At 33.9% G+C, this 18,149-nt stretch overlaps 1 protein-coding gene across 2 annotated transcripts in view; it reads right to left on the minus strand.

Moving 5' to 3' along the window:
* Positions 1-8,715: 8,715 nt before the first annotated feature.
* Positions 8,716-18,149, minus strand: part of LOC106139738 (uncharacterized) — a 34,259-nt gene continuing 24,825 nt past the window's right edge. For both annotated transcript variants that reach the window (XM_060948287.1, XM_013341241.2), the window contains 2 exons: positions 15,990-16,171; positions 8,716-11,729 (listed from right to left, as the gene is read on the minus strand). In XM_060948287.1, coding sequence (XP_060804270.1) covers positions 8,978-11,729; positions 15,990-16,171 — 2,934 coding nt within the window. In that variant the 3' untranslated portion in view covers positions 8,716-8,977. The remainder of the gene's footprint in view (positions 11,730-15,989; positions 16,172-18,149) is intronic.

Raw genomic sequence — 18,149 nt, forward strand, 5'->3', positions numbered from 1 at the left:
GTACGTAGCAGTTTTTTGTTCTTACCTATTTTATAAACGGGCCTTAAAATTCTTTACACAACCGTCACTCTGGTGACAAGGCGTGAACTTTATACAAAATTATAAAAAGCTCAAATTGACTCTACGTTTTAGTTATAAAACATTTGTATGGGAAAAAGAAAATGGCTGGTTTTAGGGTATTTCCGGCAATCATTCGAATTTTTCTCGCCGTAAAAAACATACTCAAACTTCAACACATTCTGCTGCTGCACGCTTAACACATTTTGCGATTAATTTTTATATTAGGTATAGATTATGGACACTTAAACATCACTTAATAATTATTATTGTCATATCTTTTGATTTCACAATATTGGTTGACGACGTCAAATTAATTACTTAATACTTACTTTATTGACGCTTGCGAAGCGTCAATACAGAAGCAGCGGTAACAAACTGCACTGCAACTATCCAAACTTAGAATAGAAATGTGGAAAACATTATATCAATCAATGAATATGTTCAAAATAATCTAACTGAGTGACTGACAGACAGACAAGGTAAAGCCGAAACTGTGTTTGTTATTTGGGTAAAATTTGGTTATCACAGGAAATAAACAATATTTGCCTGATTGACCTGATTTTACCCTCAAATGACGCTGAGTGTATTATCAAGTAACACGTAAAATAGTTAATTAATAGAGTGAATCGCCTTGTGGTTCTGGCACCGATAGGCAAATAATAGGACCACTCAATATCTTTCCCATGGATATCGTAAAAGGCGACTAAGGGATAGGCTTTTAAACTTGGCATTCTTCTTTTAGGCGATAGAATTGAGATTCAAATAGTGACAGGTTGCTCTCTGTCACTATATGAATATCAATTCTATCATTAAGCCAAACAGCTGAACATGGCCTATCAGTCCTTTCAAGACTGTTGTCTCTGTCTACCTCGCAAGGGATATAGACGTGATATAGTATGTTTGTATGTATGTATATAGTATAAAAATGCGTAGCAAACTAAATCAGGACTAAATTATTAACTCTTTAACCGCCCCTCCTAATGGTCTCCGTTTCACAACTACTGACTTTCAATAGACTTCCCTTCCCGTAACAAAATGGCGCTGAATTAAAGTGGAATAAATTATACGCCTTTGTCGCATCCGCTGGATTCGGCCTTTTCCCCTAACAAAAGAGGCGATCCCTGATACTAATTACGTATACGCTTATTATGTTATCTCTTTTGTTTAGTTAAATTACGTTACGATAGTATTGTTAGTAAAATTAACTTAAAGTTTTACATCTGAATATGAAAAGAAAATAGTGAATGCTTGGCCTAAGGAATAGGCTTATTTTGGGATTCTTCTTTTAGGCGATGGGCTAGCAAACTGTCACTATTTGAATCTCAAATCTATCTATCATTCAGCCAAATAGCCGAAGCTTTTTAAGACAATTGGCTCAGTTATCACCGCAAGTAAAATAGACGTGACCATATGTATGTATTATATTAGAGTTTAAATGGACAATACCATAAATAATTCGCACGTAAAATCTAACCAAAGATACGATTAAAATAAACAATTGTCCTACATAATTCATTTGTTTCACATGGACCAGTGGTCTGAACACATCCTTTTGTATCGAATACACAGTACATTAACTCGAAATCCTGAATTAATAAAGCTGAACGTCAAATTTCACTACTGAATGGCCCGTTAATGAGAAAACATAGTTGGGACTATAATTTGTTTCAACGCCGAATTGTGATAGTAAAATTAATATAGGAAAATTGCAAGGCTGTTAATGCTTTCTGGTGGTAGAGAATACATACATACATATTGTCACGTCTATATCCCTTGCGGGCTAGACAGAGCCAACAGTCTTAAAAAGACTGAATAGCCACGTTCAGCTATTTAGCTTAATGATAGAATTGAGATTCAAATAGTGACAGATTGCTAGCCCATTGCCTAAAAATAATCCCAAGTTTGTAAGCCTATCCCTTAGTCGCCTTTTACGACATCTATGGGAAAGATGGAGTGGTCCTATTCTTTTTTGTATTGGTGCCGGGAACCACACGGCACCAATACGGTAGAGAATAACTAAATTAATATATTATATATACTTATATACGGGACAGATTACACAGATTGAGTAAGCCTCGGAGTAAGTTTGAGACTAGTGTTACGAGATACTAACTCAACGATATTATAGTTTATAACAAATACTTATTTATATAAACATCCAAGTACAAGACCAAAAATAGTACTTGAAATCTACTTTGGCGTTACCCCCAGTTATTGTGCGCTTACTTCCTTAATGATCTTTTACGACCTCCATAGGAAAGAGATTAAGTGGTCCTATTTTAAAGTACGGGGAACTAGACTCATTAGTACCTCTTCCCCGAATCGGTTGGCAGAGACTACATCATGATTCCTGCCTACTTCTATCACTTCATGCATGCATCACTGTCTTGCTTATGCGCAAGTGAAAGGTACGAAAAGGACACAGCATTATTCTTGGCAGAGGTTGCATTTACACTAACTAGAGCGTGGAACCTAGACAATGCAGGAACACAAAGACATAGATCTGAATAGACCCCGCGGACGTACATCAATGATTAAGAAACGTGCCCCTTTTGGTTGGCTCCTGTTTCATTTTCATGTGAACTCATTTTGTATTTTTTTATCGATATGATGTTAATAATCCTCATTGACGTATTTAAATTTATTGTCGTACAAATTTGAACATACGTCAGTAAAATCTACAAAAATATTGTAAAAGAAAATTCCTAATTTTACTTTGTTAATGGAAAAAAAGAGCAGAAAGAAATGACATGTAAGTATATATTTTCATATTTTTTAAATGGAGATTTAGGGTATATTTGGTAATGCTTGAAAGTTTTTGTAGAACATAAAGGTTCAAGCTACAGTTAATTAATAAAGAGCAATAGTAATAATGGTATCGATTCATCAAGCCAATTTACGTGTCATTAAAAGTCTTATAGGGAAGCGGTATCTAGCTAGTGACATGTCTGTGCATGAACACGAAAAGTCATTATCTAAGTGTCAGTCTATTCAGAAGCCCAGCTCACAGAATGTGTTTTATGCTAAATTGCTTGTACAGACAGCATGTTGTGGTACCCAAATAAACCTCTATATTGTCATGTTGCTCGCTATATTTTAATCAAGATTAAAAAGTTAGCAAAGAGTATTGAATTCAAATGACGTCATTGCTAATCTCGTTTTTCAATTATTATCATTCGACTAATTTTTTTTGTCCTATTTTAGTTTGGCATATCGAGTTAGGCATACTATTTTTTGTCATAATAGTTTTTTGGCATAATTAGTTTTGACATACTATTTCAATAGGCATAAATATGGTTTAGACTAATTTATTTTTTGCGTTGAGCAGATGTAGTGTAATGCGCTATAAGGCGAGCACTTCTTATATTAGGTTAAGTAAGGTTATGCTAATAGTACCTATGCTTAAAGAAATATGCCTAAAAAGTTATGCCAAATAATATTATGCGTAACAATTATAAGGCTAAACAAAGGTATGCCATGTAAAATTATGACACGATATTTTATGCTAATAGATAGAGATAGATAGACATACGATATAATGAGAAACGAACTTTTTCTGATTAAACTCAATCTGTGTAATTTGTCCAATATAAGTTATTTATTTATTTTTATTATATACAAACATCCATACATATGGTCACGTCTATATCCCTTGCGGGGTAGACAGAGCCAACAGTCTCGAAAAGACTGAATGGCCACGTTCAGCTATTTGGCTTAATGATAGAATTGAGATTCAAATTTTTATTATATTTTTATAAAAATATCCTTTTTCCGAATCAAAATATCTTCAGCGGTATTTTATTCAATATCTCATTTTGGCCGACGCGATAGACCGACAATAGTGACCCATTTCCTATTCTATGAAGCGTATAGTTCATTAAATCAACAAATTATGTGTCGAAATCTCGAGTAAGGCATGAAAAGGGAATCGTCGGTTCGGAAATTTGGGGTCGGGGGATTTAATAAAATAAAATGAGAATATTATCGAATGGTACCCGTCGGGGGTAATGTGCCGTGCGGAGGGTAGAGGGCACAGCGAAAACAATGGAGTAGCTATTTTGTTATCTTATTTTGAAAAACACATTTTCAAAATGGAAACTTGATTAATTCACTGCAAAGTAGTCGGACGGGAATTGTACATACATACATACATATGTACATATATTCACGTCTATATGCCATGCGGGGTAGAGCCCTGAAAAAAGACTGATTGGCCACGTTCAGCTAATTGGCTTTCTGATAAAATTGAGATTCAAATAGTGACAGGTTGCTAGCCCATCGCCTTAAAAAAAATATCTCAAGTTTACAAGCCTATCCCTTAGTCGCCTTTTACGGCATCCATGGGAAAAAGATGTAGTGGTCCTATTCTTTTTTGTATTGGTGCCGGAACCACACGGCACCGATTTGTGTAAAAACCTGATTTATTATACGTGGTCAAAGACGATGACTGAGATGATGATGATTATGTTACTAGGTACATAAAAAAGATTAAAAATTAATAGGTAATCTCTATAAACGTTGTCGCTGATGCGATAGTACCCGATGTCCTACTGGAACTTATAATTATCCTACCGACATTAGTCCCGGTTACGACTTCCCTGAGGATAAGCTCAGGGAATCCCATTCCCATCCAATCCCCCAAAAGATTACGATTCACTATTCATAAAGAGACTCCAATCTTGATCAATCTGTTGACTTATCAAAATAAATCTTATATGTATATAAAATTCTCGTGTCACAATGTTCGTTCCCGTACTCCTCCGAAATGGCTTGACCGATTCTCATAAAATTTTGTGAGCATATTGAGCAGGTCTGAGAATCGGCCAACATCTATTTTTCATACCCCTTCGTGATAAGGGTTGTCCACCCTTAACATTTTTTTTAACTATAAATTACTTTAAAGAATTATTTATATGGCAAAACAACGTTTGCTGGGACAGCTAGTTTTTTATAACATAATGCCACTCCACGCACGCCACTGTTCGGCCGCAAAAATCCTAATGCTGTGGCTATAAATCTATAGCGTCAATACTCTACACAAATTTCATTGAGTTTTGGAGACAACTTGCGCTGTTGTATTGTGGTCGATTGTTGTCGCCGTTATATAACCATTTGTTGATTTAGTTGCAACAATGAGATTTATAACGCGTGCTCTAAGTGTTAAATTTATGAGGTCGGGTCGCGTGTGGGTTTTTTTCAATGTCGCTTTTTATTGTTTTTTTCTTTATTTTTAATTTAATTGTACTATGTATCTGGTTACCAGTTAGGATGACGAGTTGCATCCACGGCGATATTAAAAGTTTGTTAAAAATGACTTATGCACGTGGTAGGTATAATTCAATCAAGGTAGTTGGCTGGATGAGTAAACTTCTGATTTTTAAAACTATCTTTAAACTCGTATATTTCTATATCAAAGTTGGGTTGTGTGTGACAGTGACTGGTTTGATACCTGGTCTGATATTTTGATTGCAATTCGAAAAGTATTAAATAACTTTTGAACAATATCCATCTCTTTGCCATGGATGTCGAAAAAAGCAACTAAGAGATAGGCTTTTAAACTTGGGATGCTTCTTTTAGGCGATGCGCTAGCAACCTGTTACTATATGAATCTCAATTCTATCATTAAGCTAAAAAGGTGTTAGAACGTGGGCCTATCAGTCTTTTCAATACTGTTGGGTTCGTCCACCCCGTAAGGGATATAGACAATTAAATGTACATGAATCTATGTAAAAATATTTCAGATATTAGAGTTTATTACTTTACAGACCAATGTATAGAATCATCAAATCAGACATTTTTATAAAAATCTAATACCGAACCAAAGAACCCGTTGTTATATCAAATTTAATGGCGTCTTTAGCTAGAAAAAAAAACAATTAACACTCCATTGATAGAGGACAAAAACGTAAAAAAGAATCCAATAGAGCTCATCGGAGGGACCTTACCCTAATAAACCTAATACCAATGAAAACAACGGTTAACCCTTAAATAATAAACCTTCGTACGGTCGGGATGCCACTAAGGAAAGTGAAGGGTTAATGTTTTCCTTCCCCGACGTCTATAAAAGGGAATGACCCTAGTGTGCCCCGGCTGCATATCTATTTCTATTTGTGTAAGATCTAGTGAATCCATTTGTGGATTCTTTCGTAAACATTTTCGAAAATCTTCTTCGTAACATTACCGTTGCCTAAAAATTAATTCACATTACCTGCATCTCTTTTCCCCTACATATTTATAATTTGGGGATTTTCAAGGCAAGAGTGATTAGTCATTATGTGAGCTTGCGTGAACCACCTTAGGCCTCATCTTGCTTAACACCAGGCAGATTGAGGTTAAACGCACTCAAATTCTACTAATATTATAAATGCGAAAGTTTGTGAGTATGTCAGGATGTGAGTATGGATGTTTGTTACTGATTCCCGCAAAAACTACTGAACCGATTACGATGAAATTTGGTATGTAGATAGCTGAAGACCCCAGAATAACATGTAGGCTACTTTTTATCCCGGAGTGCCCGCAGGATTGATAGGGTTTCCATGCGGACGAAGTCGCGGGCAGACTCTAGTCTATTATATAGAAAAAAATAGTGACAGATTGCTAGCCAATCACATAAAAGTTGAACTTGCCATCACCTTGATTGACTTTTACAGTCTACAGGGAAGAGAAGAAGCTGGCATACACTATGTATTTTCTTCGCTGCGAAACCAACATGAATGTCGTAAAAAGACGACTAAGGGAGTTCGTTTATAAAATCATCTAAAGCAAGCTATACAAGTCTGGTAGCTACAAAAAGAAAGTCTTTATAAACTTGGAAATACAGAAACAAAGTTTTATTTCACAATCTCAATTCAATTTCAATCAATGGTGGTCTCGGTCTTTCCGAGACTTAGCTCTGGCTGGTCCGTAACAGAAAAAGACGTGTGTTTTTAAACCTTCCAGCGTTTCAACCGTTCACTATCAAAAGATTAGTCAACGCTTTTAACTAATTGACCGTCCATCGGGATTCGGAAACTAGAAAATGCGCTCAGAGGCACTCGACAGCAATAATAGAGGCGGCTAACCGCTTTACCGATAACAAGCTTACGTCACTGCGGGAATTTGGGAAATGGGAATCGGGAAATCACTTGCCGATACGCGGTGAGGTGAGGATGCGCGCAATTTTGTTACTTGATTTGTTTAATGAGCAATTCAATGGAACGTAGCGTACCTACCGTAGATTATATATTTTTAGTTATGACGATGTATCAGTACACTCTGTACATGAATCTATTTAAAATTGGCAATCCATAAAAAAATAAAAATTAATTATTATAAAATTCTCAATATGTTATTCTAAATCTCAATATTAAAATAAATTAATCTGAACAATGTATTCGCTGCAATGCAGTTTGTTACCGCTTCTTCTGCACTGACGTTTTGGAAGCGGCAGTAAACTTAGTTTTAAGTAATTTATTTGACGTCAACCAATGTTGTGAAACCAAAAGATTTGACAATTATTAAGCGATATGAAGTATCCTATAATAATGAATAAAAATATCGAATTTTATAACAGTTTCTGAATTTATGTCTGAATTATCATTATTATTTTTTGTATGAATGATTGTAAATTAAACCATGAAAACCTGTTAATAATATGGAAATTATTTAATGCATGAATTGTTAAGATTAATTTTTAATCAACAGCTTATATAATATTTAAAGTAAATGGTGCGAAGTGAGGTAACCACGCTGTATGTATGTACTACGTGTTCAACGTGCAACAATATTACTTACTGGCACGTCACACGGGTTTCTTCGTTACTGCCGCAATATTAGTTATTTGGTACAGTCAACGACATTAATAAGTTAAGACTAAAATGAAACGAAAAATTTACAATGGCCACAGAGGAATAGTAGATTTATTTTCAAAATAGGATAAGCCGTAAAATTTTATTATTGAATCAAACCTACTCCGGGTAAAGATTAGTAAAATTATTATTCCCATTACTCGTATTTGACTACATTAATAGGAACTCGTAAACTAAACAAAAAATATAAGAAGAAAAATTAAGAAGTTTGTCATGATCAAAAAATTCTAAATATTCTGTAAGAGCCATCTGTTGAGTAAACGCTAAACTAAACGAACTTATGTTCGTAAATGCGCTGTTTGTGTTGTGAATACCTATTAAGTTGTTTTACATCCGAATAAGAGATGTCGCTAGTTAATCAAAGAAGTAAAAATCACTAATTCCCAAATCTCAGGGGTTTGAAAGTAGATTCTGGCTCTAGTAGAGGTCGCCTCTTACGTCCTGAAAGAAGAAAGGATATAACCAGGACTGTCGCCAGGAGAAAGGAGACAATATAAATATTAAGGTTTAAAAAATCTAGGAGATATTTTGACATTATTGTGTAATGACAATGATTATTGAAATAAATAATTTTTGTTTTTTTTTTTTTTTTTATATTAACCCTCTCATACTTTAGTTGAGTAGTTAGCAATAACAATGGTGAAAAGGAAAATAAAATAGCATATGTTTAATTTTATTAAAAATATTTTATTTTGATATTTACAATGATTTTATTATATTATTTTTAGCTTAAAAAATATATGCATGATAAATCAAATATAGGAATCGATTATTAAATTCTTAAATTTTCAAAACTCGATATCAATGAGACCTATGTTTTAGAAAAAAAATACAACTTTATCACAATATAAATTCAGTAGGCTTTCCTCATGTCAACGAGGCTAACATTCTGAAAATATAAAATAGCTCCAAAAATAATGTTTATCAACAGTTTTATTCTTATAATCCCTGTTTATTCAAATTTTGATGCAACATAATCAAAATGGAAGTCTTACAATACCAAAATACTTAAGAAATTAAATATTTTTTCGGTGAGTATCTTAATAGTTAAAAAAATATGTTTTTATATTCTAAGATGCCTTAGCTACATTGTGTACCGTACCTTCTAAATACCTTTTCAAATTATCTGAAGTCGTTTGAAGTATGCTCAATCCAAGCCTGTATTTAAATTCCAAGAAACGTTTTAACAAAGAAAAGAATCCATTTTCTGAATTAGGCGGGGGATATGTTACTACGTCTGATGTGTCAATAAAATTCGTTGTACTTTTTGGTGGATTTTGTTCCGAAACAGCTGAAACAGACGGAGGCATTGTTGATGTTGTTTCTGATTTTAATTCCGTAGTCGTTTCTGTCATCATGTTTTTAACTGATGTTGTTTCTTGCGGTGCTGTGATGTCTTTCACTATAGGACTGCTTTGTTCATCGGTTTTAGTTGAGAACACTTCGTAAACTTTAAAAGCTTTTGTTGTTACGTCTTGGACATTAGTCATGGTAGCCTCAGTTGTTGATTTTTCTTGATAATTATTTATTGGAACTGTAGACACGCTTTCAACAACGTCATTTTTAAACGTGCTAGGTACATCTGTAGATGTTGTCTTCTGATCTACTGACGGATTAGCTGGTTCTGCGTATATTGTGTAAAAATCTTTAGATTCAGGTTGTACTGTCATTTCATTATTTGCTGAGACTTCATTGGTTAATGATGATATATGCTTTACATAACCAAAAGAATCGTCTATTTCATTACTAATAAAAATATCTTTCCTGTTTTTAGCATCATTTAAGATTTCTTCAATATTACCCCGAACACTTCTTTTATTGATAGCATGTCGTCTTCTCCTTAATTTTCTAGGTCCATGTTCTGGAACAACGGCCGGAGTAGCAGAATCCGATAATTCTTTTGGTACATTACCAACTACAAATTTATTATCAACCTCCTCACCATTGCTTTCATTTTCCTCATATTTACTGTTCTCTGTATCATCGGAGTCATCATTTGAGCCCAAGTACATAGATGTTGGAGAGTAAGTCGCTGGGTTACTAGTCGTTTCACTATAAATATGTCCCTCAAAAGGATACACTGGTCTAAAATCAGTGTCAGAATTAGGTTTAACTCCGTATACCACAGAATTGGATGCGTCGCTTCCATAGCTAGATCCAGCTGATGGACCAGTTTGAGGTGCTGCATAAATAGGCTCGACAGCAGGATAAGGTGTATATGCACTGGCTCCCTTATCATATGTATATTTACTTTCTGTAGTGTAAATATTTCTAGTTTCATACTGAAGCGGATTATAATTTACCGGTTTGGAGTACACTGCACCATGAGCAATTCCGGTCTTTTGCTGTGGGTAGTGTAGATTATAATTTGGTTCACGATTTGCAGCGACGTGACGATATCTAATATCTTGTTCTTTCTTAACAGTGTATCGGGTATTTCCATGTGCAACAGTTTGGCCAGCATATGGGTTAATTTTTTGTTTTGCGTGTGCCGGCATACCAGCAAGAACAGTTCCAAGCATGTCCTCTTCAGCTTGTCCATTACCTTCGATTGCATATTCTTCAGCATTATTTTTATACAAGTTATCTTTTTTGTCGACCTCGAAATTTCTTCGCACGGGTGTTGAAAATGGATATAGGAAGTAACTGGCTAGCCCAACCAAACTAGCAAGACCTATGACTCCCACTCCAACAGGCATAACTTCTCTCGAAAGGTAATTATAAATTTGGGTTGTAAATGGACCTGTTATACTTGTTGGTTTTTTTGCTGGCTTTGCTGATTTTGTCTTATTGCTTGAAGTTTTATTATCTGAAACAGATGCTTCAGTTTCTGGTTTCTTAGACGTTTTGCGTTTTTTTGTTTTATTCTTCTTCCTTGTTGAACTACGTTTAGGCTTCTTTGTAGTAGTCGCGGGAGTGCTGATTTCTAATTCAATTTCTTGTTCTTTAGGTTCCATTGGCAGCAAGGCAGATTCATTTTCAACTGGAGCTAAAGTAGTACTAGTTGTTTTATGTTTGTTTTTATTTTTCTTTTTTGATGGTTTGGAAGTGATTTTAACAACAGGCGATAATGTAGAGGTGCTAACTACTTTTGTTACTTCTTTTTTTGTCGTAAGAACTTCAGTTGTAGTCGGCGGTGACGTGCTGCTTACGGTGGTTGTACGTTGAGTGGTAGAAACTTTATTTTTCTGAACGTTTGACAAAACTGTATCTTTAATTTTATTGTAAACATTTTCATTTATGGCTGATCCACCCGCAACTAAATCAGACTTATTAGTGCTGCCTATTATCGGACGCTTGATAATTGGATTTTTATTTTGTGGCCGCTTTAGTTTATTTTTCGGTGTTGTTGGCTTTTGTTTCTTAGTAGACGACTCAACTTTGGTAGGTTCCGTAGATCCAGTAAAGTTGGTGGGATTACTCAGTAGAACCCATGTAGAAATACCTTCATTTGAAGTTGAAGATTCACTTATTTTATTTTCTTTTTCCAAATCTTCCATGGTAACTGGAACTGCGATGCCCGCGTGACCGTTTTCCATTGGTTCATCTCCATCATCGTTTCTTGTTTTAATACTGTGCTTGTTAGTCACTTGATTTTTTATTTTTGGAGGTATTCTTGTGTCAATCACAATAGATGCTTCATCTGTATTATTTGAAGACTTTTGTAGCAATTGATTAGCTACAAATTTAATCGACTCTCTTATGGGTGCTTTATTTTTAACTTCTCTTCCTGAGTTTTGGTTTTCTGCTTGGTTTTCTGCTGGGATCGGTTGTTTTTGTTCCGCTTTTTCTTGACCATCTTGATTTCTCGTGCTGAGTTCCCTGAAACATGAAAAATAATCTTTTAAATTTAATTCATTAAGTTCAACATTTTATTTTATGACATACATCACCGCACAAGCTAAATAACTTATAAAATATATATGGCGTATCTGTTTAATCAACTTTGATGAAATTGTTTAATTAGATACTTTTTTTGTTATAAGAGAATAAGAAAAGGGATATAATTCGTTAAGTACAAGTTTATTAATTAAGTGCAATATACTCGTTTTTGAAATATATGCTCTTACGACGAAATATAACATTGTAAAGAAACCAAATACTATAACATTATTATGATGCTGAGGATCTTCTGATGACCGGATTGTAGATGTCAGAGGCGAGTAACATCTGACTTATGCTGGATAAAGATGCCAGGTGTATCCAGAACTCTTCCATGGAGAGAACATTTTCCGGATAATCGTCAGTCAATAGAGTTTCACTTGACATATGAATAGAACTGTTTTAATAACCTAAATAATATACCAAGTTAACATGTAATTTTTATATTTTAAAATATTTGTACACACAATATTTAATTTTCAAGTTAATGGCAATACCAATGAAAACACATAGCGTCGCTTATATTTTATTTATTTTTGTATAAATTTATATTTGATGAAGAAATAAAGATAGTTTACAGAGCAAGGAAAATTTGAAATATTGAATTATAAAAACAATTAAAAATTAAAAAGAAATTAAAATGTCAGTTTTACCACCATTCATTAGAGTTTAGCTAAGAAATAATGTTTGAAATACTAATTTATCTTATAAAACTATTTTTTTATTTGTATTATTTTTATTCAATTTACATCACATTATCGAGTTATTGTTCTAGAGAATAATTAAAAAATGATTGTTTTTATCTACATATTCAATAATAATTCCAATAATTTACTTATAATTAAATTTATATATTACAATACACACAATTCAAATTTGGCCCTTTCAAATTTAGCGCAACCGACAGCCTACCTACAAAAAATACAGGCTTTTGCCAGGCACTAGTTTTAATCGCGAATAAATGAAAAATTTAAAATTTAACGAAGTTCGGTTTTGTAGATAACGCGTAAAAGGAAAAACGTTTTTTCGCATATTATATAACATCAGGATTTAGTTTGAATTACCTCATACTGAGTTTGGTTATAGTTAAGACTTACAATAATATTGTTGACTTACTTTAGTGTATTACGGTTCAATGTACACTTAATATAATTGTATACATACTTATATTGTGAGTTGCACCAAATTACAATAATGACAACCAAATCGTATAATGCTGCCAAATCACTTTTTAAAGTTTAAAATCACAAACTGTAAATATATTAATATACAAAGTTATGGTGAAATTCACACATAATTTAGTTAACTTATATAGTTTTAATAATTAAAAGTGTATATAATTTTTTTATTATGTTTTATAAAATATATCGATTACATAATACTGGATTCACATTTGTTTACATTAATGTAAAAATTTTTACGCTATGCAATTTAATTTTACATACTTTTGTCACAACTAAATCTTGTCACAAAAAGTGATCGTTACATCAAAGACAACTAATAATCTAAAGAATACCTTGAAGAGCGCCGGTGATAGAGCTGTTAATCAAGATGCCTTAAAAAGTTCGGATTCAAAATCAAATGATGTAGTTTTCATAGTCAGCTGTCTGTCTATAATGCTAACACTGTATGGGATTCTTCTTTTAGACGATGGGCTAGCAAGCTGTCACTATTTGAATCTCAATTCTATCATAAAGCCAAACAGCAGAACGTGGCTTATCAGTCTTTCAAGACTATTGGCGCTTTCTACCCCGCAAGGGTAATAAACGACGCGTTATATGTACCTATGTATGTAAAAATTTTTACGGTCAATTTGGTGCTAAAGTTCACTATGAATTTTTCAACAACTTCCACTGGACAAAATGGAGCAGTTCTAATAGTGTGCCTTATCCTCGTCAGAAAAAAAGGCTGAGCAAAGAACATAATAAACCATTTTTGCGTTTTAGCTTTTTTCGGTATCCTTTATTTTGACACAAGTTGAAAATATTTAAAGTACCAGGGTACAAATCTTCCATACGACATTAATAATGTATGCAAAATATTATTCCTTGTAACCCAGATTTGATTAAATAATTGTTAAATACGTTAAACATAATTAAAACAAAATCAAACCATCTACGTCTATAATCTAAATAAATATTTTACCTAACAATTTAAAAATTAATTTATCAAGAAACAATAACAGGTCTCCTTAATATTTTTCTCATTATTTTTTAAATAAGTTATTGAATTAAGGATAAAATAAGAAGAAAATAAAATTATATGGGTAACTTAGCTATCTATATTACTTTTTGTATGTATTTTGTTTGTAATTTTTATATTCAATTATCCATAATGAATATAATGCTCATTAAAATTAATATAAATACGTATGACTATAACTACTTCACTCGCTTCGTCCACGTCTCTCTTTTCTTTCTCCTATTCTTTCTATGAATATTTAAGTTTTCTGGCTGCTTTTTACTGTTCTGTTTTTCTCTTAATATTTTGGTAAATCTCTTCATCCATTCTTTAAAATTTGATAAAAATGTTGGTTTCGGTGAAACTGCATCTTCAGTTTCTCTACTACTTCTGGATTCCCAAGATTCTGCTCGCCAAGACTTATCGTTTAAATTTTCAAATGTGTGTAATTGCCACGTTTTCAATTGATTATCCCATTGCCAATGTGGACGGTATGCATGAACTACCACTTTTGGGGCTTCCCTGCCAGAGAAGGCCCACGGAGCGAATAAAGCAGCAACACCTGATGTGCCAGCGAAAATAAACATCAAGGGTGATAAAAGTAATGAAAATAAGCCAAATGTAAATGGATTTATGTTAGCAATATAGCTCATTGCATTAATTGCTGGTTTAAAAAATGATAGCAACGGAGATATGCTAAATATATCATCATCGTCGTCTGGACGGTGATGACCGGGTTTTTGAATTGATGATAAAGGGTTCGATGCCGAAACAACTGGTTCAGAAGATTCAGTTGGAATCGAATTAGCGTTATAGTTTGTCAAGTCCAGTGCTTCAATGGATTCACTTTCGGTTTGTTCTTGATTTTCATCTGAATCGTAATTGCTGTAACCTTCCTCATCACCAGACTCATCTTCATAAGGAACACCAAAACCTCCTGGGAAAATACCTTCTGATTCATCTTCCTCAGTTTCTATTACAACATTTTTGTTAACGACATTAGTATTTACAGCTATGTTTAAATCGGGACATGCTTCTTTGGCCTGCCCTTCAAATGTGTTATTCAAAGTTAGAAAAATCGTTGGACATTCGTCAGGTGAACCGCTGTATTCTTCCGGTCTTATTACTATTCTGTCTGTATAGGCTGTAGAAGGTGGGAAAGTAGTGACCCCGAAATCATTGTCTGGGTAATGTGGATAGGTATTATGAACTGAATTATGATAGTTATATTGATTATGAAGTGGTTTTGTAATTATATTAGGCTTTTGCGTAGTTGGTCTACGATGTACTTGATGATAACCTGGTTTAGACCAAGGTTTGGGTTCTCCTACATTTGTGATGATAGGTGTAGGTTTAGGTGTACTGAAAATGTAAGTAGGCCGTGGGGAAGGATGTGAGTATGTGTCAGTAACATGGATATTGTCTGAATATACGTGAACCATATCAGGCTTTTGCGGTTTATGTTTTTTCTTTTTTTGAAACAGTTCATATAATTTTTTTAGATCTTGAGGATTGAATATTTTTTCCGCTGCATCAGTATTTTCTTCGCTTTCTTTACTAGAGAGTCCAACATGGACATTTTTTATTGCTATCAAGTCGTGATTTTCGTTAGATGTAGTAGTTTCATATGTGAAATCAAAGTATTCATCCTTTGTACTATCGGTCCATTTCGTTAAAACTTTTTTAATAGCTGGTTTTCTTTTATCATTTGTTACGTTTTTATTGGTTATTATATTTTTTGGTATATTAATGTCATATGGAAGACCATTTTGCAAGTGCTGAGATACATTTGGATCGTTGGAATAGATTGCTGATATTAAACGATTTTTTCTGTGAGTATATGAAGGCTTAGTATCTAATTCATTATTAAGACTAACCGTATTGTTAAAGACGTGCTTATTATCCACATTAACATTTATTGGGATATCTGTTTTACTAGTATTAAACTTATTCACATGACTGAAAACTAAAGGTAACTTAGTATTATTAAAACTTATGCTATGACTTCTATATTTATACCTTATAGGATTTTCTGTTGGTTTATCTTTGTCAATGTTTATTGTTGTACTGCCTATCAAAGACGGAGAAGAGTCTTGTGGTCGCGGGCACACTGATGGACAAAATATAACAACTAATAAAACTAAAGTCCACTTTAAACACACACTTTTTCGACGCGTCATCTTGAAGCACACGAGCGCTACCTGAGAACAAAACAAACAAAATATTAGACTCAAATAAAAGAGAATAATTTTGGTTAATCGGAAATTTGTAGACAAAGTTACATACATATGGTCACGTCTATATCGCTTGCGGGGTAGACAGAGTCAACAGTCTTAAAAAGACTGATAGGCCACGCTCAGCTATTTGGCTTAATGATAGAATTGAGATTCTAATAGTGACAGGTTGCTAGCCCATCGCCTAAAAAAGAATCCCAAGTTTGTAAGCCTATCCCTTAGTCGCCTTATACAACATCCATGGTAAAATAATGGAGTCGTGTGGTTCGCGGCACCAATACTGATTTACTTGATTGTGGCAATATAAAAAAAAATATAACAATATTATCATCATTAGATAAAAAGTTTGTTATTTTCTTAAACTAACTGACTAAAGTTTAACAGTTTCCAAACTTGATCAAATATGGATGACCGATAAACAAGTAAAAACCGGTAGATCTTCCAGTAAAAAGAGACCCGTTAAACATCGTTAACCCAAGAGGCGGATGACACCGTTACAACGATGGATTTTATTGAATCGGAGAAATAATAATTTCGCCATGTAAGTATGTACGACCGCCTTTGAGTAGGAATAAATCTTCATAGACTGTCAAAGTGACCATAGACCATAGTATAAAGAGCAAGTGCATTAACTTGTACGTTTGGTTCCCGGCACCAATACAAAAAAGAATAGGACCACTCCATCTCTTTCCCATGGATGTCGTAAAAGGCGACTAAGGGATAGGCTTACAAACTTGGGATAATTTTTTAGGCGATGGGCTAGCAACCTGTCACTAGTTGAATCTCAATTCTATCGTTAAGCCAAATAGCTGAACGTGGTCATTCAGTCTTTTCAAGACTTTTGGCTCTGTCTACCCCGCAAGGGATTTAGACGTGACCATATGTATGTATGCATTAACTGTTCATGAAGGAGACTGGCATCAGGAAGTCTAAATTATTTCCTACTAGACTAGGCCGCCCGCGACTTCGTCCGCGTGTAATTAATTCCACGGGAACTCCGGGATAAAAAGTAGCCTATATGTTATTCTGGGTCTTCAGCTACCTACATACCAAATTTCATCGGAATCGGTTCAGTAGTTTTTGCGTGAAAGAGTAACAAACATCCATACGGATAATCTGACATACTCACTAGTAGGATTTAAGTAAGTGTTCCTTACGTACGTGAATGATTAAATTCTAAAGGAACGTTGATAAAAATGTAAGAGTGATGTTAGGGATTAAATTTAAAGTAAAAAAAAAATTACTTTGAAAAAAATATAAAGGCACGTAGGTATGTTACTTAGAAGACAAAGAAATAAGTGTGAGTCACTGTTTTATTAACAAACATAGAAATGCGTTTTTTACACCACAATATTAGCATTATCAATAAAATAAAATTTAAGCAACAATGTGGTTGCAAATAAAAACAATCTGGGAATGTATAATGTATATTTTTAAATTGCTAATATTTTGATGGCAATGTGGTCTATCTTTTATTCAAAACTGTTGGCTCTGTCTACCCCACCAGCGATATAGACGTAATAATAATATATTTATGTTCTTAGTAATTAACTTTCTTGCATTATTATCCTGTTTACTTTCAACGAATGCGTCACAAAACTTAGTCATACGAAATTCCAAACGGTGAAAGTTGTGTGACCACTGTACCAAATGTCCGTAATAATTACGATTCCTGTGACAACCAATTTGCAAGAATTAAAAGATTTTCCTTATAAACACACATGCATAGGTATGTCACATTTATAACCTCGAAAAATACCAAATGCCACATTAAACTGGATGGCTTAGTGATAGAATATAGGTATGTCACACTAGAGGCCGCCCGCGACTTCGTCCGCATGGAAACCCTATCAATCCCGCGGGAACTCTGGGATAAAAAGTAGCCTATGTGTTATTCTGGGTCTTCAGCTACCTACATACCAAATTTCATGGTAATCGGTTCAGT

This window comes from Amyelois transitella, chromosome 15, assembly GCF_032362555.1.
Source record: "Amyelois transitella isolate CPQ chromosome 15, ilAmyTran1.1, whole genome shotgun sequence".
In the NCBI taxonomy this organism is placed as follows: domain Eukaryota; kingdom Metazoa; phylum Arthropoda; class Insecta; order Lepidoptera; family Pyralidae; genus Amyelois; species Amyelois transitella.